Source organism: Ammodytes marinus (genome assembly GCF_949987685.1).
Source record: "Ammodytes marinus genome assembly, chromosome: 9".
Lineage (NCBI taxonomy): Eukaryota > Metazoa > Chordata > Actinopteri > Uranoscopiformes > Ammodytidae > Ammodytes > Ammodytes marinus.
The window spans coordinates 18723798-18746632 of record NC_137213.1 but is presented as its reverse complement, the minus strand read 5'-3'; the positions used below and the strand labels follow the sequence as shown (position 1 = coordinate 18746632).

Sequence of the window (22835 nt, the reverse complement as noted above, 5' to 3'; positions counted from 1 at the left end):
TACACCAGCACTACACAGAAGATTATGATTGTTTATGGTGTGTACAAATATGCACAGGCTGTTTGAGGAACATATGACAAGTACACACACTTTGTAGTTCTGAACATTGTAGTCCCTTTGCAATTCATTTATTTCAAGCACTGTTATGACAATGAAAAAAAAGACAATGTCACACCGATCTGAATCATATTCCCACATGGTAGGAATTTCACAAAGGTCAGTTTGTCAACTTGAACACACAAATACACAGGAACAACTGTGGGAAATACAGAGCATGACTGCTGAGCAACTGTGTGAACACATAGAGTTTAGTTGTCTCTCTCACAAACACATGCATTGGCAAACAAAAACAAAAAATAGAAATGAGAAGAGTCTTGATGCGTCTTTTTTTGATATGCGACGCCAAACACTGGAGTTGACTGCTGCAGAGATCTCTACAAAATTAACTCTACAAAATGAACATTATGAAATACAAGTCAAGGTCAAAGGATATCATGACGGGTTGGTACGGGGACAAAATAAAATAATAAACCGTAAGAATGTACTAAGATGTATATTGCATTAGATATTCAATGACACAGACACACAGTTTTTCCCCCAAAAGTACAACAAACTTCTGACCTCTAATTCACAATCTAAACACAATCCTCAAGGCTTGGTGTGTGCTAAACAGCCATAATAATTTCCCACATCGACAGCTCCCTTTTGGTTGCCAATCCAAATGGTGGAGAAAAAAAAAAAAAATGAATATATAGCTGAAAACCAAATCCCATTTGTCCCTTATCCAAGCACAACTCTAATGTTAAAGGTCAAATCAGTGATTTGAGTATGTAGTATTTCATAATTCAAGCCCATTTTAATGAGATTCATAACATCTGAGGGCTTTAAAAAATCAAAATATGTTGTAAGACTGTGGGAATATTATACTGGGACGTGAAGCAAGCACAATCCTCCGAGGCTGATCACATGAGATTAAGAACCTGCAACAGAAGTGACTTTACACAATGCATCCGGGGGCCTTCTACCCTTAAAAGGTCACTTTTAAAAAAAACACCACCAACAGATGTTATAAGGTCCACCATTGTTTATACAATATACATCAAAGGCATAGGTTATTAGTACTGCAACAAGACTGTTTCCATATCAAAATGTACAAAAAGAAATCCCCTCTACTCATTCCTTCATCCACTCAGGCCCTCTGGTTAAATTCCGTCATTCACTTTTTTCATAATAATTTAACAAAACCATGACCACGTGCATTTTTGCACTAAAATGTAAACATTCATTCATAACAAATATAAAATAAAAATAGCAGAGGAAACACAGCCAAGGGAATCCACTGTACAACTTGTTTTGTATTTATCCCACAGAGGAAGAGATCGTCCTGAAATATAAATGTGCTCTAAGTGTTAAACGGCTACTAAGACTTGTGCAAACACTTTAGCTAGACTAAGGATGTGGACGGAGGCTTGATTCAACAAGATTTTAAGAGGACAGAGACAACAGTATGGGTTCCAAAGGTAGTCACAACAGATACATCTACACACACACGTGTATGTTGAGCAGGTTATGGTCAACCACTACTAAAGGAGTGTCAGCACTGATGCACTTTTTCTTTTTTACTAGACAGATAACAAGTGAAAGTAGAGCCCATGCATGCATGAAGCTTCTTATGTACAACTACAGTACCTGTTATTTTTAATGGTTCCTATGGTTAAACCATACTTTGGCACCACAGCTATGCTTCCAAGTATTGAGACGTTGATATTTTTGTCCTTTATGAATGTTATACAAGGCCTGTGTTTAGGATCGATGAGTCAAAACAATCACCCTCACAATCTCTGCGATTCCTCTGAAGGCCAGGACACACCGGCCCGATAATCGCCGTCGTAGAGTCGGGAGGGGACACGAATCTGTTTGGTGTGTGCCGTGAAATCGGTCGTCGTAGATGTCGTCGGGCTTCTTTTGAGCCGGCAGTCTTTCAGTTGGAGCAATTTGATTTGTGGAGGGCTAGCGAATCAGTGAAGCCCGGAAGTGAGGCGGATAGCACAAACAGCTAACAACAGTTAGCCATCGTTTTAATGTGTTTGTTTGTTTCGTTCAGCGAGTACTCACATGCATCAACCCTTGTTGACTGCTCGACACCATGCTCGACACTCTCTGCTAAAAATGCCGTCCCATCATTTCCGGCTTTCGTATTTTTTCGGGCCACAATACAGATTAGCGCCGCCTGCTGTTATGGAGACATTACGTCCCGCGCAAGCGCAGAGCGTACGGAAAGTCAGCAGTCGGTTTGGTGTGTTCTTTGCACTTTTTCGGCCGCGACGGGAAGACTGGAGTTCCCTGAATCGGCAGTCTCCATTTTCGGGTAGTCGGACTGGTGTGTCCTGGCCTTGAGAGACAGCACAGATTATCTTCTGAAATTCTTTAATACATTATTACAATGTAAGATGGTTTTAATAAGCAAATCTGAGCACGAAACAACACCCAGTTCTAGACAGGCATTGAGGTATAAAAAAAAATAATCTTACAATACTAACTGATGCCCTTATCTGCACCTGCAGTTAAACCACACCGAGAAGTCTTTGCGTGGGTTTTCTTATGTGCAATTCCTGAACTTAAGAGCTAACAGCTGAAGCATCCGAGGCATTTTCAACAACCAAAGTAAAAACAAGATGAGCATAAAAAGTCATAAATAAGTTTCTTCATTTAAAACAAAAAATATTTACAAAATACATCAGTTACAGGTGCCACAGTGATTTGAGAACCAAGAGAGGGAACAAGCATCTCGGAAGTAAACATAAGTTTGGCAGTCATTATTCTGTGTTGCAGGATGCATATATTACTAAGAAACTTCGATGTTATTTTGCTCTTCCGTTTTCAAGCAGTTGCTTGTGATGATTTGAGACTTGGTCACAGTTTTCTGGACACACATGCAAGGCCAAGGTCAAATGTAAGTACAGTAGCCGATCAGAGGCTTATCTTCACTTTGTTGGTCTTCGTAGACCCTGGCAAAGTGACAAAAACTAAAACCCTTCTTTGTCTTTTGACTTGGCTTTCCGTGGTGTTGTTGTACCCTGCGATCCTTTCCCTTCCCGCTTTACATTGGATTCTGCCTGGGACGAGTTGATCCAGGATGCAGTGAAGGACTTGGGATGTGTGACGGGAAGCGTTGGGCTCTGCACCGTCTCCTTCTCCTCCAAATCGTCGAAGCTGACTTCCTGCACGGCCTCCTGTTTCTTGAAGGAGTCCCTTCGTTCCGACAGAGCCAGCTTCCTCATCACCACTACATCGTTGGAGTGGTGGTTCCCGCCCCTGTGTTGAGGTGAGGCGGTAGTGCGGTGGTGCTCGCTGCCTCCGCTGGCTGCATCGTGGTGGCCTCTCTGCCCTCCTATGTACAGCCCCTGACGGCCGTGTTCACCCACGCAGACGAAGCCTGTGGCGGTGTCTCCCTCCATGTCCTCGAGCCCCTCTCCCTCAGACAAAGGCACCTCCAAGGTGTGGCGGCGGGTGCTGTAGGCCTTCCTATCTACGTGGTACCCCCCAGTCATCTTGTCTCCTGTCAATTTCTCTGCCGACTGGACCCTCTTGAGGAGCGGCGAGCGCGGTGGTTCTGCGCTGCGGGGACGCACTGAATGACGGGCGATGGTGGGCGGGGACGACGTCTTGCCATGGAAGCCCTGTAGGGACTTGGGGTGACTAGGGAGGCAGGATGGAGAGCACTGAGGAGAGAGGGGCTGAGGTGGTGGGATGCAGGCCAGTGGTGAAGGGGGGATGCTGCTAGTGGACTTGCAACGGCCGGCTTTGGAGTAGCGACCCAAGACGTGTAGGGAACTGGGGCGGGCCTGCGGCACAGGCGAGTTAGGGGAGCTGGAGCACGGAGAAGAACTTGAATCTGACAGAAAAAGAAAGAACTAAAACAGTCAAAGCTATGCTATGTAACTACAGTATCTCACAAAAGTGAGTACACCCCTCACATTTCTTCAAATATTTAATTATATCTCTTCATGGGACAACACTAAATAAATGACACTTTGATACAATGTAAAGTAGTCAGTGTACAGCTTGTATAACAGTGTTAATTTACTGTCCCCTCAAATTAACTTGACACACAGCCATTAATGTCTAAAGTGCTGGCAACAAAAGTGAGTACACCCCAAAGTGAAAATGTCCAAATTGCACCCAAAGTGTCAATATTTTGTGTGGCCACAATTATTTTTCAGCACTGCCTTCACCCTCTTGGGCATGGAGTTCACCAGAGCTTCACAGGTTGCCACTGCAATCTTCTTCCACTCATTCATGACAACAATCACAGAGCTGGTGGATATTAGAGACCTTGCACTCCTCCACCTCCTGTTTGAGGATGTCCCACAGATGCTCAATAGGGTTTAGGTCTGGAGATATGCTTGGCCAGTCCATCACCTTTACCCTCAGCTTCTGTAGCAAGGCAGTGGTCATCTTGGAGGTGTGTTTGGGGTCGTTATCATGTTGCAATACTGCCCTGCAGCCCAGTTTACGAAGGTTGAGTGCACTTGCTCAGGGTCATATCCAGAGGTTGGCTTTGGAAAATATACCTATGAATACTGCCTGCATTGCTGCAGGTCTTGAAGGGGTGGGGGGTCAACCGGTCAGTGCTCAAACCATACGCCACACTCTGCATCATACTGTTCTGCATGGCTGTCGTCCTAGAAGGAAGCCTCTTCTAAAGATGATGCAAAAGAAAGCCCGCAAACAGTTTGCTGAAGACAAGCAGACTACGGACATGAATTACTGCAACCATGTCCTGTGGTCTGATGAGACCAAGATAAACTTATTTGGTTCAGATGGTGTCAAGTGTATGGGGCGGCAACCAGGTGAGGAGTACAAAGAAAAGTGTGTCTTGCCTATAGTCAAGCATGGTGATTGGAGTGTCATGGTCTGGGGCTAAATGAGTGCTGCCAGCACTGGGGAACTACAGTTCACTGAATGCCAACATGTACTGTGCCATACTGAAGCAGAGCATGATCCCCTCCCTTTGTAAACCGGGCCGCAGGTCAGTATTGCAACATGATAACGACCCCAAACACACTTCCAAACGACCACTGCCTTGCTAAAAAAGCTGAGGGTAAAGGTGATGGACTGGCCAAGCATGTCTCCAGACCTAAACCATATTGAGCATCTTTGGGGCATCCTCAAACCCAAGGTGTAGGAGCGTAAGGTCTCTAATATCCATCAGCTCCGTGATGTCGTCATGAATGACTAAAAGAGGATTCCAGTGGCAACCTGTGAAGCTCTGATGAACTCCATGTCCAAGAGGATTAAGGCAGTGCTGGAAAAATACAGTGGCCACACAAAATATTAACACTTTGGGCCCAATTTGGACATTTTCACTAAGGGGTGTACTCATTTTTGTCGCCAGCACTTTAGACATTAATGACTGTGTGTCGAGTTATTTTGAGGGGACAGTAAATTTACACTGTTATACAAGCTGTACACTGACTACTTTACATTATATCAAAGTGTCATTTCTTCAGTGTTGTCCCATGAAAAGATATAATGAAATATTTGAAGAAATGTGAGGGGTGTACTCACTTTTGTGAGATACTGTATATAACAGGAATTTGTGGTCTCTTTATTGACTGCTCTGCCATGTCTAAATTATTAGCCGACTAGTTATCCTAAGAGTTTTTGTTTTTGCCACTAGTAATACATTTTCAAATTCATGTCACTTCCCGAGTGCATGATTCTTATGTCCAAAGCTAATATCTACTCACCATCCGATACCTGTCCATCGCATGTGCACGATGAAAAAAATTGTGTGTTTACACGCAGCCACAGCTCTTCTAAAGGCGATCTAAAAGCAGCCTCCAAGAATCGCGTTGCGGACATAGACTGTATAAAAGTTGTGCATCCACGTTTTGGGTTAAGGCCCGGCCACTCTGTAGCAAACTTGATGAAGTTATGTAAAAATAAGCTCAATAAAATTTTAAACCATAACATAGATTGAACAATAACCCCTTCACGAAGAAAATGAAAAAAACTAATTGGGAAAAAATATTGATCTTTCATAATGTTATTGCAGTTTAAAGGTCAACATACACAAATTTCCACTAACATACTCAGTGTAACTTTTTTTTTAACAAGGCATAAGGGTTAATAAACATGTATGTTAACATCCTGTGGGAGGGTACTAATATCTTAAAATGGTATGACGGAAATCAATAATATTTTTTAACTTTTTCCAACCGCGGAAAACCTTGAAACCGGATATCGGCCCATGTCTACAGCTGAGAGTAATTCATGACTGCCTCATCCTCACCTCCGGAGTGGTCGGGAGCAGGGGAACGGCAAGGCGTGGAAGGCCCAGGGGAGAGACTCTGCGTGGGGGAGCCGGAGAGGCTGTCGCTGGATGACTGGTGGAAGCCTGAAGAGAAGCTACGACTGCTCTGCATGGGCGGAGGAGGCGTATGCTTAGACAGCTTCTTCAAGATGCTACGTCGCCGACTGCAAACGAGAAGAAAAGAAAATTACAGGTAAAACAACAGCCAAAGAAAAAGACTTCTACACATCCATTATATTTTAACTTAATTGTAGTACGATTTTGATTAAAAAAAAACTTTATTAGAGCATCTCTTTCTTTTGAATCATGAATTCTAAGCTTAAGAACGTAGTCAAGTACCTGTCCTGTCCGTCCTTCCTTTTGCTCTTCTTGCTGCGCCGCGCCATCTTGGACTTGTAGCTCACCTTTCTGGCAGGGCCCACCTTGATAGAAGTGTTCTCCAGTGCAGTAGTCTGCAGGGTCACCCTGTTGCCGCTCTATTGAGGACACATAATTGACATAAACACGTACAAGGCATTTGGTCTCTCATTCAGGAGATGAGCCACATAATGATATCGCACCCATCGTAATCATCATCAAAATATACATTAGCGTGTGAAAAATACAAGATCCAAAGTGCAAGATGTCCTTGTACCTTGAGCAGGAGCTCCACCACCTCAGTGTGGACGAGTCCCTGGACCGACTCCCCATTGATGTGTGTGATGAGGTCACCAGCTCTCAATCCTGCCTCCTGCGCTGGACTGCCTTCCTCAACACTCTGTGGACACAAACACACACAACCACAGATCAAAATGACTAGCTACTTAGGGTTGCAAAATTCCAGGAATTTTCAAAGTTGGAAACTTTCCATGGGAATTAATGGGAATTTTGGGAATTAATGGGAATAAACGTGAATTTACTCAATTTAAAGCAACCCAAATGCACTAAATTCTGCTAACTATGTTATGCTATTTCAGTCCAGGCAAACATTCTAGACAGTAAAAAGCAGGTTTTTCATCTAAGTTTTAATATATTTATTAACATTTAATTTCAAATCATATCAGACACCAAACTTGATATCATATATTGATCTTTACTAGACCAGGTTTACAGAGGCTTACACTGTGATTTTAAATATAGTTGGGGAAAATATATTTTAGCATAATCTTGACTAAAACAACCAGATTTTATGCAAGTACACTTGGCATATTGCACATATCACACATCCTACTGCAGGGGTACTGAGGCCACGCCCCCTACATGCACTGTGCATTCCTCCATCACATGGGGGGGCATTTTACTTTATTTATTGAATGGGTGGGGTCAGACAGATGAGTAATATTTTACTCAACATTCATCTTTTTGTTGTTCAGTGAAATTATTGATTGTTCATAAAATAATCAACTTGATAAAGTTCTTCTTACAAATAAATGTGTTCAAATGTAATGTTTTTTAATTGTATTATTTTGCATGGATGTCTGCCAATGACCAAACATAGTGTTTAAATGTTTAGATATACAGTGAGTCCAATATGTATTTGATCCCTTGCTGATTTTGCCGGTTTGCCCACTAATAAAGACATGATCAGTCTATAAATTTATGATAATATGTATTCAAACATGGAGAGACAAAATATCAAAAAGAAATTCCAGAAAATAACTTTAAAGAATATATTTTAATTAATTTGTATATCATTGAGGGAAATAAGTATTTGATCCCTCTGGCCAAACACACTCAATACTTAGTGGCAAAGCCTTTGTTTGCAAGCACAGCAGTGAGACGTTTTTTGTAGTTAACCACAAGTTTAGCACACACACCAGGTGGAATTTTGCCCCACTCTTCTTTGCAGATCCTCTCTAAATCATGAAGGTTGGTGGGCTGTCGCCTGGCCACTCTGACCTTCAGCTCCCTCCATAGATTTTCGATCGGATTGAGGTCCGGTGACTGGCTGGGCCATTCCATGACCTTGATGTGATGTTTCTTGAGCCAATCCTTTGTTGCCTTTGCTGTGTGCTTCGGGTCATTATCATGTTGGAAGACCCAACCACGGCCAATTTTCAGCTTCCTGGCAGAGGGGAGGAGGTTGTCCTTCAGGATTGTACGGTACATGGCTCCATCCATCTTCCCAGTGATGCGGTGAAGTGGCCCTGTACCCTTGGCGGAGAAACACCCCCAAAACATTATGCTTCCACCTCCATGCTTGACGGTGGGCACAGTGTTCTTGGGGTCATAAGCAGCATTTTTTTTCCTCCACACATGACGGGTAGAATTGAGGCCAAAAAGCTCAATTTTGGTCTCGTCCGACCACATAACTTTCTCCCAATAACTTGGTTCATCTTTCAGGTGATCATTGGCGTACTTAAGGCGCGCGTCCACATGTGCCTTCTTGAGAAGGGGTACCTTTCGGGCACTGCGGGATGTTAACCCATTGCTGCGCAAAGTGTTGCCTATTGTTTCCTTGCAAACTGTGGTCCCAGCTGCCTTCAGGTCATTTGCCAACTCCTGCCGAGTGGTTGCAGGATGATTTTTGACCGTTCTCAGAATCATTGCTACCCCACGAGGTGGAATCTTCTTAGGAGCACCGGACCGAGGTCTGTTGATGATCATGTTATGCTTTTTAAATTTTCTTACAATTGCACCAATGGTTGTTACCTTCAAATCCAACACCTTGCTAATCTTTTTGTACCCCATTCCAGCTTTGTGGAGATCAACAATCCTGACTATGAGGTCCTGAGACAGCTCTTTGGTCTTCCCCATGGTGAACAGTTTGGAATCTGTCTGATTGTCTGATTCTGTGAACAGGTGTTTTTCACACGAGTGATTAGTGAGAACAGGTGGCTTCAGTTCAGGTAACAAGTCGATTGGGAGTGTCTACCTGGTCTGTAAAAGCCAGAACTCCTAATGAATACTAAGGGATCAAATACTTATTTCCCTCAATGAAATACAAATCAATTAATATATATTCCTTAGGTTCATTTTCTGGATTTTTTTTTTTATATTCTGTCTCTCCATGTTTGAATACATATTATCATAAATTTATAGACTGATCATGTCTTTATTAGTGGGCAAACCGGCAAAATCAGCAAGGGATCAAATACATATTGGACTCACTGTATGTTTGTATATGAAAAATAATCATTTAAATTACCGCCATTTAGTTAATTCCTATAATTTCCAATTTTGAATATTCCCAAAATTCCTGAGCGAAAGTTCCCGTGGATAGTTTCCGGAAATTTACTGGAAACTTTCCACTCCTTTGCAACCCTACTAGTTAACATGGCTATGTTTCACCTGTGCAATTGTTAAAAGCCAGTGTTTTTTTATTGAGTGAAAAAAGAGACAAATATGCTAACACTTAACCATCTATGCACAGCATTTGATAGGTCCAAATGCATTGAGTTGATTGTCTCTGTGCTCTTGGTCATGCTGACCACTGTATAACTGTCATGTACCAGTGTGCTGACTATTAGAGACAGAAAATATTAAGATCAGGAAAGTTGTCTCGATGCATGTCATTTAAAAAAAACAAATGTGAACATTTCATAATCACATGTTAAATTCGATTAAAATACACAATTCTTCAAACATGATTAACAGCACCACTGACGCCTGAGATGAGGACACATACCCAGACCATGTGGTGGACAGTGTAGACGTCACTGTCTCCCATGTAGACTCTGATAGCTCGCAGCGCAAAGCCAAACCTCTTCCCGGAGCTGTGGATGACCACCGGAGGCCTGAGGCAGCTAATGCTGACGGAGAGGTCCCGGCTTGGGGACGAGTCTCTGGACGAGGGGTTAGACGACAGGGACATGGACGATTTGGGGCTTGTCGGGGGACCTGCCGAGTCGTCTGCATCAGAAAAAGAAGATGATTAGAAAAGGTCATCAGAGGAGAAAGGTCACGAGAGTGTTTCAAGATAGTTTGGACTTCTGACTGATTTTTTTTTTTTTTTAAGTTTTTGCTCCATTCTGTATTGGATAAAACTACTTCTTCCAAACTATATTAGTAATAATATTAGTGCTAAAAAAATTGTATTGTACTAAAGAGTTCTACGGTTGAAATAGTAAAAAAGACAAATATGCTTGACCTATTATTTCAAGTGACATTATTCTATCCGTGCCTGTGTCACAGTATTAGTATTTACTGTACAGTATATGTTTTTGTGTATTGGGTAAATGACATAAAAGCAGGCTGTAGAGGGCACTGAAAACACATGTATCATTAGTATAGAGTGTGAGTTTAGAAACATTACAGTGTGCCTGTTCTATAACACTGGCTGGAGTTTGAGCAGGCAATCGACTTTGTACGAGTTTCACTGGTAGCTGAGGTAAATGACAAATATAACTGCATTTTGGTAAAATTTTTTGATAATTATTATCGTCTTCTTTACCTGGGGTGATGATGAGCGACAGGCCGGAGACAGAGGCAGACTTGGGGACTTTGCCAGCTGGGGAACGGGGTTTCTCTGGGGTCTCCAGCTGATGGGCGATGCGCCGTGATGCCCCTCTACGGAAGGACGGTCTGGTGCCTGTGCTGTTGCTCCGGAGCCGAATGCGCCGCAGGTTAGAAACCATCCCGTCTAGAATGAGGGAGGTACAGAGTGTAAGCACTGGGGTGTCCTAAATGCATGAATAACAGGCAAAGACAATGAACGGGTCTGTGTTGATCAGTCTTACCTTCCTCCTCGGCAGAGATTGCAAAGCGAGGCATGATGTCGAGGCTTTGCGTGCTGTTCATCACCAGTGGGCTTGCACTGCGCTCTGACTGAGAGGAGCTGGACGACGCACGAGGACGCAGGCTGTGAGGAAAACACAGAAAACAATCAGGATTTATAAGAATCTCTTTAATAATTGGTCCAATGAATACTACAACCATGTTTTGGCCAAATTTTAAGTTTGTTATTTTGTGCAGGTGAATGAACACTGGTATGTTCCTTGGCTTGAACTACTAGTTATTTGAATTCATTTTGAGGAAAAACATTACCTTGTAGTCACTTTTCATTATTTTTTAAACGCTGACTTCATCTTCTAAGACAAACCAACTTTGACAGGAGAGGTGATGTCAGTCTTTCATGTGAAAACAGTTCACTCTAACCAGGGTGACAGGAGGTTCTGCAGCTTTTCCATGCACTGTATGGAAAGCTGGAAACCTGACACTGCCGTTCAATCCCGAAAGCAATGTAAAAGCCTCTACCTGACCTGCATGTCAGAGAGTACTGACAAACCCCATATCAACACAGATACAAACTCAATATAGAGGAGGTCAAAGTTGGGCTACGGTACAATGCTTAACATTTATTTATTACTTATTATACATTGTATTATTACATATAGAATATTTTTAGAGCACTAGTAAAAACATGACAATTTATTTTAATATAAACACACATACACTTCCATCTCACATTTATAGCGAACAAGACCGGCTGTCATTTATTTCCTTCCCATAATAAGGACATTCCTCTCTCACCTCCCCCTGTGTCCATCTGCCCTTCTGTCTCCACCAGCCAAGTGTTTGTGTCCATCGCCAGGAGAGAGGACTCCCCTGCCCTCCCATCGCTCCTCCTTCTCCTCACTGTGGCTACGCTCCGATGACGACAGGCTCTGGTTGGACGGCGTGGAGGTGGACAGGTGCTCTGTGCTGCTGTACACCTAGAGTTCAAGCAGAAAATGGGTGACATAGTTGTTTATTTTTAGTTCACGCCTCTTTTTAAGAGTAATCAACGTCAGACATATATTTCAAAACTTTAAAATATACTACAGATGAAGTACCAATAAGCAGGGCAGTAACATGTACCTTGCTGAAGCGGTGGGCCACGGAGGAAAACTGACGCAGCTCAAGAGATGATTCATCGTCATTGGTTTCATCATCATCATCATCATCTGAGTCCAGGTGACAGTAGCGCTCTGATCGGGCTGTAGGAAAAACAATGACGTTCAAATATGATCTAAATATTGAAAAACTCATGAACACCTGACATTATTGTTAAATCGTGTCTCTGCTCCCCCCGACCAAAGAAAAAAATCAACATCCTGACTTAACCGCAGTGGATCCACCTGTGTTTCTATGAAAAGGTGTGTTTAGGGTTGTCTGTGTGTGTTCAGATGATCGATAATTAACATTTGTATTGCAGTTGGGCGAGTTCATGCTAGAAGGTGAAAGGCGCTGTATGTGTGTTTATCCATCCATAAATCTAACAGGTATGACACGTACTGTCAAAGTAACTGGTGTCGTCCTCGGTCTCTAGCTGAGGTATGAATTCAGCCTTCTGCCTGAGCAGGCCATTCCAGTCCAGGCCCAGGAAGAACATGTGAAACTTCACCTCAGTGGTTCCACCTGGAGGAGAACAAACAACACAACAAAAAATAATCAGAAAAACAGGTTTGAATTTGGCATCTCGGGCAAGTTTACTAGTTTACATCTGCTCTATAGCCAATTTGTGAACAATGTCCCCCTTGTTATCCAAATATTGTTGTGAGAACTGCTTGTAAAATCGACAGATGGCTTTGACAAACTCAGGTCAATAGTTTCTGGACATTCATCACAGACCCTCTCTGTGTTTTGATCAATAAACTTGTTGGCTTTTTAACTCCTCACGATCACAGCTTTGATGTAAACATACAAGTGAAAATGTGTTGGAGAATTACTAACAAATAAATAGGGATGGGGCCGATCCGATCCAGTATCGGTATCGGGTCCGATATGGCCGAAATCTGCGTATCGGATATCGGACTGACAGCTCCGATATTAAAATCCGATTTTTTTTTTTTTTTTTTTTTTTTTTTATAATTTTTTTTTTTTTTTTTTTTTTTTTCTATGTAACATGCGCCGACGTTCGGTGGAGGGAGAGAGAACATCACTTTATAATTTGACAATTTGAAGCTAATCCAAGTCAAGGAGAGGCTTGTGACAAATTCTACTATGTAAAATACAGCCAAAGAGAGAAAGACTGTTTAGACAAACAGACCACCACATATTCTAGTGGGGCAGAAGTGATCATTGAGAAGGATTTCTGCCTTTAAGATAAACCTATATGCATTTGTGTATATTTATTGCTCTTTTAAATTAGAATTGCTTAAGCCTTCCTATACATAACGAAAAAATGTATAACAATTATGATATCGTATCGGTCAGTATCGGTATCGGCCGATATCCAAACCCCAGGTATCGGAATCGGATCGGAACTAAAAAAAGTGGATCGTCCCATCCCTACAAATAAATTGCACAAACATGTCTCAAGCTGCGTTTTTAAGGATGGAAGAGCAGCTTTAAATATTTTCAAAACTATAAAATGTTTCTGCATCAGACCTGACCTGACTATCCCTCTTTAACGGAATATCACGTGATGCCATGGCTGGCCTCAAAAACTCAACGTATAAAAGCGGACGAGGAAATCAGTTTGTGCCTCTTCTTGGCCAGCCGAAGGTCACAGTGCGGTGCAAACTGGGAGCCAGCAGGCTGTACTCCAGAGAGCCTTGTCCACTCATTCATCATCAGTCCCACTGACCTGTTCCCAGCCGCTCCAGAGGGCTCTGTCTCAGCAGCCTGGTGATAAGGTCCTGGGCGTCAGCTGGCAGGGCGTCCTCACCGTCTGGCCAGATGATGTCATCTGGACAAAGAAGCACATTCCAGTGATTCAATGAAGGGATTCAAAGGTTTCTACACAGGCCAAGCGACTTAAGGCCAGGACACACCAGTCCGACTACCCGAAAATGGAGACTGCCGATTCAGGGAGCTCCAGTCTTCCCGTCGCGGCCGAAAAAGTGCAAAGAACACACCAAACTGACTGCTGACTGTCCGTACACTCTGCGCTTGCGCGGGACGTAATGTCTCCATAACAGCAGGCGGCGCTAATCTGTATTGTGGCCCGAAAAAATACGGAAGCCGGAAATGATGGGACGGCTCTCTAGACCATAAACATAGATAGAAATACGTATTTATATTTATGGACCATAAAGAGCACCATTTTTAGCAGAGAGTGTCGAGCACGGTGTCGAGCAGTCAACAAGGGTTGATGCATGTGAGTACTCGCTGAACGAAACAAACAAACACATTAAAACAATGGCTAACTGTTGTTAGCTGTTTGTGCTACCCGCCTCACTTCCGGGCTTCACTGATTCGCTAGCCCTCCACAAATGAAATTATTATTGCTCAAAAATGTAATTTGGGTTTTCTAATAGAAACTGTTTTGATGCTATCCAAAAATATATTTATATTTGTCATTTATAAGTGCCATTGCTAAATCTCCTCTTTTGAGCCTCTGTCTGAAACGCTTTGTTTTTTTAGAGCCTGTCGCTTTAAGCCCCACCTTCCAAAAAGCCCAGTCTTTTCTGATTGGCCCTGAATGTCAATTTGAATCTAACTGCCAGTAAGATTCAGGTGTATCTCAGAGTGTGCTTATCAGAGATGGAGGTAGTGATAAGTTAAGTTGGTAGTGGTGGTGGGGGGGGGGGGGCATAGCGAGACATTTGACTAGGGTTTTTGAACACAGGTTTTCAGAAGGGTGGAGGTAGAAGCAAAATATATTTTTTTAATCATACTTTGAGAGTTTCTAGTCACATCAGGGACCCGTGTTAATGTTGAAAAACCATGAAAAAATGCATTTTGCATAAAATAGGACCTTTAACTCCCCTTGTGCTAAATTCATGTGCAGAAAAGTTGCACGTTCTCCTAGCTAGCGGATCTCTTACCATTGACCACCTGACCAAACAGCTGCTCCGGCGTCTCCCCAAAGAAAGGCACACAGCCCACTAAGAACTCATAAAGGATGATTCCCATAGCCCACCAGTCTACTGGCTTCCCGTAGCCCTGCCTCAGGATCACCTCTGGAGCAATGTACTCTGGAGTGCCACACACCTACAGAGAGGAAAAACACAGACAAAGAGCAAAAGATTTCTGAGATAAAGTCATGAACACAACCTACGAGACGAAGAGAAGCCGCGACAAAAAGAGACAAACCTGTTTGTCGATGAACTCCCTGGTATCTTTTTCTATATGTCCTTCATACAAGTTGGTGGTCATGTTCATCAGACCGATCTTTGACAGCCCGAAATCTGTCAGCTTAATGTGTCCCATGGAGGTGATTAGCAAACTGCAAAAGAAAAAAACACAAATATTTGGTATAAATATCAAAGGTTGAACATGTTTGAAAATTCTGCACCAGCTTCAGAGGGGTTGTCAGTTTTATAGATGACGCCAAGTCTAAAAATTATGAAAGAATTCAAGTAAAGTAATTAGGTACTGCCTGAGAGTACAGATAGAAACAAAAAAAAATTGTGAAATGAGGACTCACTTGTCAGGTTTGAGGTCTCTGTGTACGATGCCGTAGTTGTGAAGGTACTCTAACGCCAGGACAGTCTCTGCAAAATACAGCCGTGCCATGTCCACGGGCAGAGGACCAATGTTCTTCAATAGGTTGGCACAATCCCCACCTTGAAGTACAAACACAGTTCGATGCTTTGTTTAGGCTTTCTGTTACAATGTGTCTTCTGTGTGTACAGGTGGTGGGCATAAAGAGACCACAAGGAAAATTTGATTAAAAGAGACAAAAAAAAAATATATTCTTGGCAAATGAAAACACTTAACAACTTTACCTTCCACATACTCCATGACCATGCAGAGGTGCCGCCGCGTCTCGAAAGAACAGAACATAGAAACCACAAATGGGTTCTCAGCAAAGGTGAGGATGTCTCGCTCCACAAACACCTGCTGGATTTGGTTCCTAAGCATCAGGTTCTGACGGTTGATTTTCTTCATGGCAAACCTTTGACGGGTCTCCTTGTGGCGCACCAAAAAAACAGCTCTGCACAGCAGGGGGAGGGAGGGAAGGAAGGAAGGAAGATGGCAAAAGGAGGCGAAAGAAGCAATATTACATGACAAATAAGGATAGGAGGGTTCAAACACCCTTACTAGCGAACATCAGTGCAGTCTTGAAATGAAATTGCCCGGACAAATTTTAATTTTCAAAAATTTCTCTTTTCACTTTCTCTTCTGCTTTTTTCTTTTGTAGGGCTCTCTGCTTTGATCGACTGACTCAGTTAAGACAAAGACGTTTATCTTACTCACCCATAGGCACCATTGCTAATGAGCTTGATAGTGTCAAAGTCACTCTCCAGTGGTTTTCTGCGAGGAGGGGTGCAGGCTGCTCGGCTCTGAATTACACACATGCAAAAGAGAAATAGGACTTGCTGCACTGTTTCTGAAAAGCATTAATTTTCATTCACTTTATGACTTCACAGTGATTGACTCAAGCAACCCCTTCAATACCATTTAGTACTTGTGATATTTAATATTTTTTTCAGTCCAAATTAGGGCTGTCAAATTAATGCGTTAATTTCGATTAATTAATCACAGAAAAATTAACGCGATTAAAAATATTTACGCAGATTAATCGCACTTCTATAATGCCCTTTGACCCGGTGCAAAAGTGGTGCGCAGCTGCACCGAGCTGCACCTGTAGCTTGCATACACAGCCCGCACGGGTGAAAGGGAGAAAAGTAAAGAGAGAAGCAGGGGAAAGGGTGGGGCCGAGGGCTCTATGGACGGTTTATGGGATGATTCGGGCAAATAAGCATGAAGGTAGGAAGACATCTTACTTTATTCTCCGCAGTGTCTGTGCATTATTGATTTAGTGGGTGCAACAATGTAGGTTCAAAAGTATCTCTCAATCTTCCTCCGTGTGCCTCAATTTTGTTTGCTAGCTGTCTCGTCTCCCGCGTAAACGGACACCCGCCCCGTGTGTGTGTGTGTGTGTCAATATTTTTGTCTATGAGTACGACGATGGTGAATGAATCGGCATAGGCATCTGTGGCAGTGCAGAGCTGTCTGTTGTGGAGACAGAAGTTACGAGAGACGGAGAGAGAGAGAGAGAGAGAGAAACAAACTGTAGCAGGCTATACAGCTGTTTATAAACAGGTATAAAAGTGTCATAAAAGTATGCGATTAATTTAGATTAATTAATCACACAGCCTGTAATTAATTAGATTAATTTTTTTAATTGCTTGACAGCCTTAGTCCAAATACAATGACCTTTAACATCACTTCACCTACCACTGTTTATTCTGTCATACAGAATCACGTTCCAATTCATTGAAATTACTTTATAACTGTTCAATGTAAGCTTATACCTGTGTGGGTGTTGTCTCAATGGTATCATCAGAGTCTCTGTTGGACGCTCTGTGATTCGGACTCGTCTGCTCCAGATGGACCACTTCTGTAACAGCAACAGACACACAGATCAAAATCCATTCAGCTTAATAGAACACTAGTGAGAACAAGAGTGTTAATTCAACTGTTTATCCAAACTGTCACAGTAGCCCAAGCATATTTGTTACTTTTTTACGTGATTATTTCGATTAGAAATCAGGAGATCACTTATCTTAGAGAGATATTGTCTCTGCACTGTTAACTGATTGAGGGTTGTTCCTCTACATAACCACAGATCATTATTGCTTTCCTCAAAGACATTCATCAAATAGTCCACAGACAAAACCTGTTTAATTTAGCAATCTCAGCCACAAGGCAGGAACTGACAGAAAAACAAATACAGCGAAGGACAGCGGAGTGCAAGTAGTAGTAAGAGTAATGAATGACACGCACACTATAAGAATTTGCATAAAATGTTGAAAAAAATAAATATCTAACAAAATAATTATAATTCCTGTAACTATAATAAGAGAAATTCTTAAAAATGGCAGCAGGAATAGTGCTATTTCCCCATGTAATTCTTTAGTAGTGACCATAACTTTTACTAAGTGTAATCAACAAGGATATAAACTACTTACTGTGTGGTTGGCAATAGTTGAATACTAAAGTCAGTATTGTCATACCCATAGTGAAAATGCTCTGATTGAGTACGGCAATAATAAAGTCCATGTCCTGCATAACAAGTCTAAACATCCTGTTCTATTTCATCCAAAACAAAGTATTCTAAAATGCCTAAATACAAAGTTTAGTAGAAATAAATAAATAAATAAATGAATGAACATCTCACCTTCCAAAGGATCTCTGGCAAGGCCAAGCTGGCTGATGATGTATTTGGGAATATCAGTCTTGATGCCCTGGCCCACCTTGGCTTCACCCTCTGCAGCCTCCAAACGTTGGTAGAACTCCTCTGGATCAAACTCCTGCAGAAAAGAGAGTAAAGACACGTTGTGTGTTTACTACAATAAGGCAGAGAAGCTTGACGATACACCCAGAGTCCCTGGACAGAAAAGCTTCAAACTTTACACACCAGAAAAAAAACAGGACACAAATGCAATGTAATGATAGAGTTGGTGAGTAATAGAAATAGAACGATGTATATATGGGCTAATTTTATGACTTACTAACCTGTAACTAAAAATTAAAGACTGCCGTCCAATACATTATCCTGCTGGCTTATTCCAACATGCAACTGTTTATTCGACTGCTAAAACTATGATTATAATACCATATCATCCATGAATCTGCTAAGTATCATGTTTATATTGTATCAGTGCTGTGCCTGAGATCCCTACAGTGTCTGCCTGGGAGTCTTACCAGACACTCCAGGAGCCTGGCCGGCCTGGAGATGATGATGAGAATCTTCTTGACCAGTTTGGTGATGATGGCCACCTCCTCACTCTCTGAACGCTCATATGCCTGAACAACAAGAGACAAGATGATGATGAATTGATGATAGATTATTGTGACCAAATCCAATTGGCGCAAGCCTAGAGGCAGCACAGCTCATCCACAGGTTCCTGTCTGCACTGCGCGCGTATTATTTTTAGTATCCAATTCATCTTCAGAAAATGATCTGTTGGTGATTGAATGGAATAGAGCTGGTGTTTTAACAGCTATCCTTGTTTAAGTTTGCTGCCTTGCCGGATATACAAAGTAACGAGAAACACTTGCAAATACAATTCAATTAACACGCATTGTCCCCATTTTCTTAGTCTAACATAGCCTTGCCTTGGCCAAACAGCAGAGAAAGATATCAGTCAGAGTTCAGGTTAGAGCTGATAGTTTGAAACAGGCTCTGTGTGTGACCCTGTCAAACCTGTTAGAGATTTGTTAAAAATGCAAAAACTCAAAAGGGCAAGCAGCATTATATTATTCCATACACAAAATAGCAGGCCAGACCCAATTTAAAACACTTAAACATGTCGCAGTATGGAGTACAGCCCAACCGATTTTTTTTTCCGATTTTTATATATAGGCTACAGTGGGGTTTTTTTTTTTTTTGAGAAATCATGTGTGAAATGTATTGCTGCCCTGGAGGTAGCCAAAATGAATAGCATTAAGGCTATAGCCTATTTACAGCAACAGCAGGTGTGTTAATACATTGGATTAATTTACAATTGACAGTTCCCCCTGCAACCAATAGCAGAGGCATCGGTCATCGCTTTTTTGTTAATAATCATAATTGATCGAATTTATATGGCGCTTTTTCGGAGGTCACTCAAAGACACTTTACATCATAGAGAATCGTACATGTAGAAAAAGAAAACAAAATACAGAAAAAATAAGAATAAGGTTTGAAGTGGAGTCTTTATGCTTCCTTAAAGAGGTGAGTTTTAAGTTGACTTTTGAATGAGTTTATTGAGTCTGAGATGCTGATGTTTGGGGGGAGGGAGTTTCAGAGGGTTGGGTGCAGTAAGATAAAATGCTTAATGTCTGAATTTAGACATATTTGTAACACATTTCAATAAAGATAAAGTTCCTGTAAACATTTTCGGTGGTTTAAGGGTTCAAAAAAGTACATTTTTTCAATATATATTTTGGGGATTTTTTTATTTATTCAATCGGCCGATTTAATCGTTACCGGAATTTTTTTCTGAAAATAATCGGCATCGGCACTCCAAAATCAATATGGGCCGGGCCCTAGTATGGAGAATTTGCATTAAATAAACTCTTTCCAAGCTGGACCTTTCTTTTTCATGGCTAGATGAAAAAATTATTACAGTAATGTGACTTCAGTGGAAATTATAGACAAAATAATGTCTATTCCTGTTGTACTGTAGGATAGGCTAAGCCACTAAGAGACTGATTGGACATAAGAAAGCACTGCATTGGCTGTACTAACTGATGCACAATTGTATTTAGAGAAAAAATCTACTTGATGTTACATTATCCTATCATAAAGAGAAAAAGTCACAAGGAATCCGCACTAGAAGCTTTTAATCTTTTTTGCAGAAGGCAGCATTTGTAGCACTGAAAGAGTTTCTGGAAAGGTTATGCAATAAATCGTGATATAAAAAAAACAGTTGACCACTGTACGCATCTATGTAATAATATAAAATGACAACATTATTGGGCTATGAACTGGAATCAGCACAGAATGAGAACCGATCAAACAGGCAATTTCAATTCAAAGTTCCCACCAAAGCTACAGTACAGCACATTATGTCCCATAGGGCAATCTGAGCTACCAACAATCACAAATGCACCTATGATGCCTTATAGGGAACAAACACTGGCTGAACAGTTGTGCAGCATTATTAAATAATGAAAAAAGTTAAGAAATGGCTGTGTGTTTCCAAGAACCAGATGGAAAAGCTTTTAGGTAAAGATGAGAAGCACTCACCTCATGGAGCAGCTTCTCCAGTTTCTCCTGCAGCTCCACAAAGTACCTGGAGGTGACCAGGCCGTTCTGGGACTTATCCAGACAGTCTCTGGCGAGCTCCACCAGCTGGTGCTGAATGAACCCCAGCACACCATCAGCCAGGGGCAGAGCTGAGCCTGGGGAACACTCTGCAATGATGTCCAGCAGCTGACCCTCCATCTGGGCTGTCGCCTGGGAAACCACCAAGATGGAAGACTCTATTTAAACCGCTGACAGCAGTAGTGTATTAAAAATTTCTTTTAAACTTGGTCCCTGCAGGTAAATGTGGCCAAGATTTTGACTTTGCCAGGAGTATTAAAAATCATCTGTGCTGGTTTACCATGTGTACAAAAGATAATCCACTTGTTTATAGATCGATTTTTCACATGGAGATGCCTTAGTGCCAGCGACTACACATCAGAGAGAGGAGGAAGGTTACAAAATAAATTACTGAATACCTTGGGAAAGCGTTCTTTGTAGACATGATTCATCATGACAATTTCATTGTCAAATGTTCCGCAGGTCCGTCCAGGGCTGGAGGAGAAAAAGAGGAATATTGATCAGAGATCAAACACAAAAAATAAATATATCAAATGTAATGCGCCAATTGATTGAGGGGATACATGAGTGATAGATGGGAGATGTTCACATTACAGAAGTACATTTGAAGTTAGGTATGTGCTCTTTTAAAATAGAATAAACCGATATATTCAAGCTGTCAAACAATTTCAAGAAAAAAAAACGATCTTATTAAAGCTACACTAAATCTGTAAATAGCAATTATTTGACTGAAAGGGTTTACTGCTACGCCAGGTCATTAACATAGAATGGTTGGAAATTAAACTAATGAGAGTCAGATCAGGTTCTCATGTGCCGTATCGATGAGGACATCTGTTGGGTGAATATGGCTTCAGTTACCAGTGGGAACCTTTAAAACTGTCTGTACACATTACAAATCAATGTGCTGTCATCACAAATGTTAATAATAGCCACCATGGGTGCCCCTTTACATCACATACTACAAATAACAATACCAACATGTGAAACGCAGTTTACTATTCCTGTGTAGCCAAGACAGATGCAGTAGCACAGCGGGGGTTTATTTTAGGGGCATTAGCAACAGTCAACCCCTTGGGAACAATTCGAGACCAATAAGAAATGCTTTACATGCCTAAGAGCTATTTTAGTTCAACTTCATAGACACTTCATAGTCAGTCATCTATTTCCGTAGTCAATATGTGCAGTAATATAATTGCTTCAGAAAAGTCTGTTGCATTCATTTGATAGCTACGCACAACTAACAATTTAGCTGAACAAGACCATTATGGAGTTTTCTGTCTGATGAAATGAAGAGTTTATGGAATCTCACGTTCCATCTGTAAAATAAAACTAATCAGATTATTCAAATGAACAAACAAACAATCTTAAAGAAAGAACTGTCTGTATAAACCTTAACAACCTTACTAGAAAGTTAACAACGTCATCATTGAATGAAATGTTGACCGACATAACAGTACACTGAACCATTTTTTAAATAAGTGTTAAGATCTATATCTTAATATATAAAGAATAAAGACCTAATTGTACACAAGTGTTTTGTGTGCTCCCTTCCTCACGGTAGAATTATCTAGAAAGACTCTAAAACCTTTTTTGAGTATGTGACACGGACCGGGATCGCCACAGAAAAAACAACCACATTAATGTGTTGCCAACACCCTCCACGGCCCTTTTTAAAAGTCTCCAACAACCTCAAAACTCCCCACTGCAATGTAGAGAGCTTGTTTAAGAGTTTAATGAGAGCAGCTATGCTAAATGATGAGGAAATGCTATAGTGTATAGTCTAATCAAGGGAATCGCTATTAATCAGCACTGAAGCTTTTATTTTCCAGAACCAACATAAATAATTATCACACCATATTTAAATCAGAGTATTACATTTTTTTCAAATCATAACATTAGGGATAAATT

General features: G+C 41.5%; 1 protein-coding gene across 1 annotated transcript in view; it reads right to left on the bottom strand.

Moving 5' to 3' along the window:
• Nucleotides 1-100: 100 nt before the first annotated feature.
• mast3a (microtubule associated serine/threonine kinase 3a) overlaps nt 101-22835 on the bottom strand; it is a 34896-nt gene continuing 12161 nt past the window's right edge. The window contains exons 7-27 of the mRNA XM_080034575.1: nt 21326-21401; nt 20850-21059; nt 18821-18922; nt 18294-18426; nt 17428-17513; nt 16367-16452; nt 15895-16103; nt 15594-15732; nt 15260-15392; nt 14992-15157; nt 13809-13910; nt 12515-12637; nt 12098-12216; nt 11771-11952; nt 10978-11099; nt 10692-10880; nt 9927-10150; nt 6954-7076; nt 6659-6795; nt 6299-6483; nt 101-3895 (exon numbers count right to left, since the gene is read on the bottom strand). Coding sequence (XP_079890701.1) covers nt 3027-3895; nt 6299-6483; nt 6659-6795; nt 6954-7076; nt 9927-10150; nt 10692-10880; nt 10978-11099; nt 11771-11952; nt 12098-12216; nt 12515-12637; nt 13809-13910; nt 14992-15157; nt 15260-15392; nt 15594-15732; nt 15895-16103; nt 16367-16452; nt 17428-17513; nt 18294-18426; nt 18821-18922; nt 20850-21059; nt 21326-21401 — 3715 coding nt within the window. The 3' untranslated portion in view covers nt 101-3026. The remainder of the gene's footprint in view (nt 3896-6298; nt 6484-6658; nt 6796-6953; nt 7077-9926; nt 10151-10691; nt 10881-10977; nt 11100-11770; nt 11953-12097; nt 12217-12514; nt 12638-13808; nt 13911-14991; nt 15158-15259; nt 15393-15593; nt 15733-15894; nt 16104-16366; nt 16453-17427; nt 17514-18293; nt 18427-18820; nt 18923-20849; nt 21060-21325; nt 21402-22835) is intronic.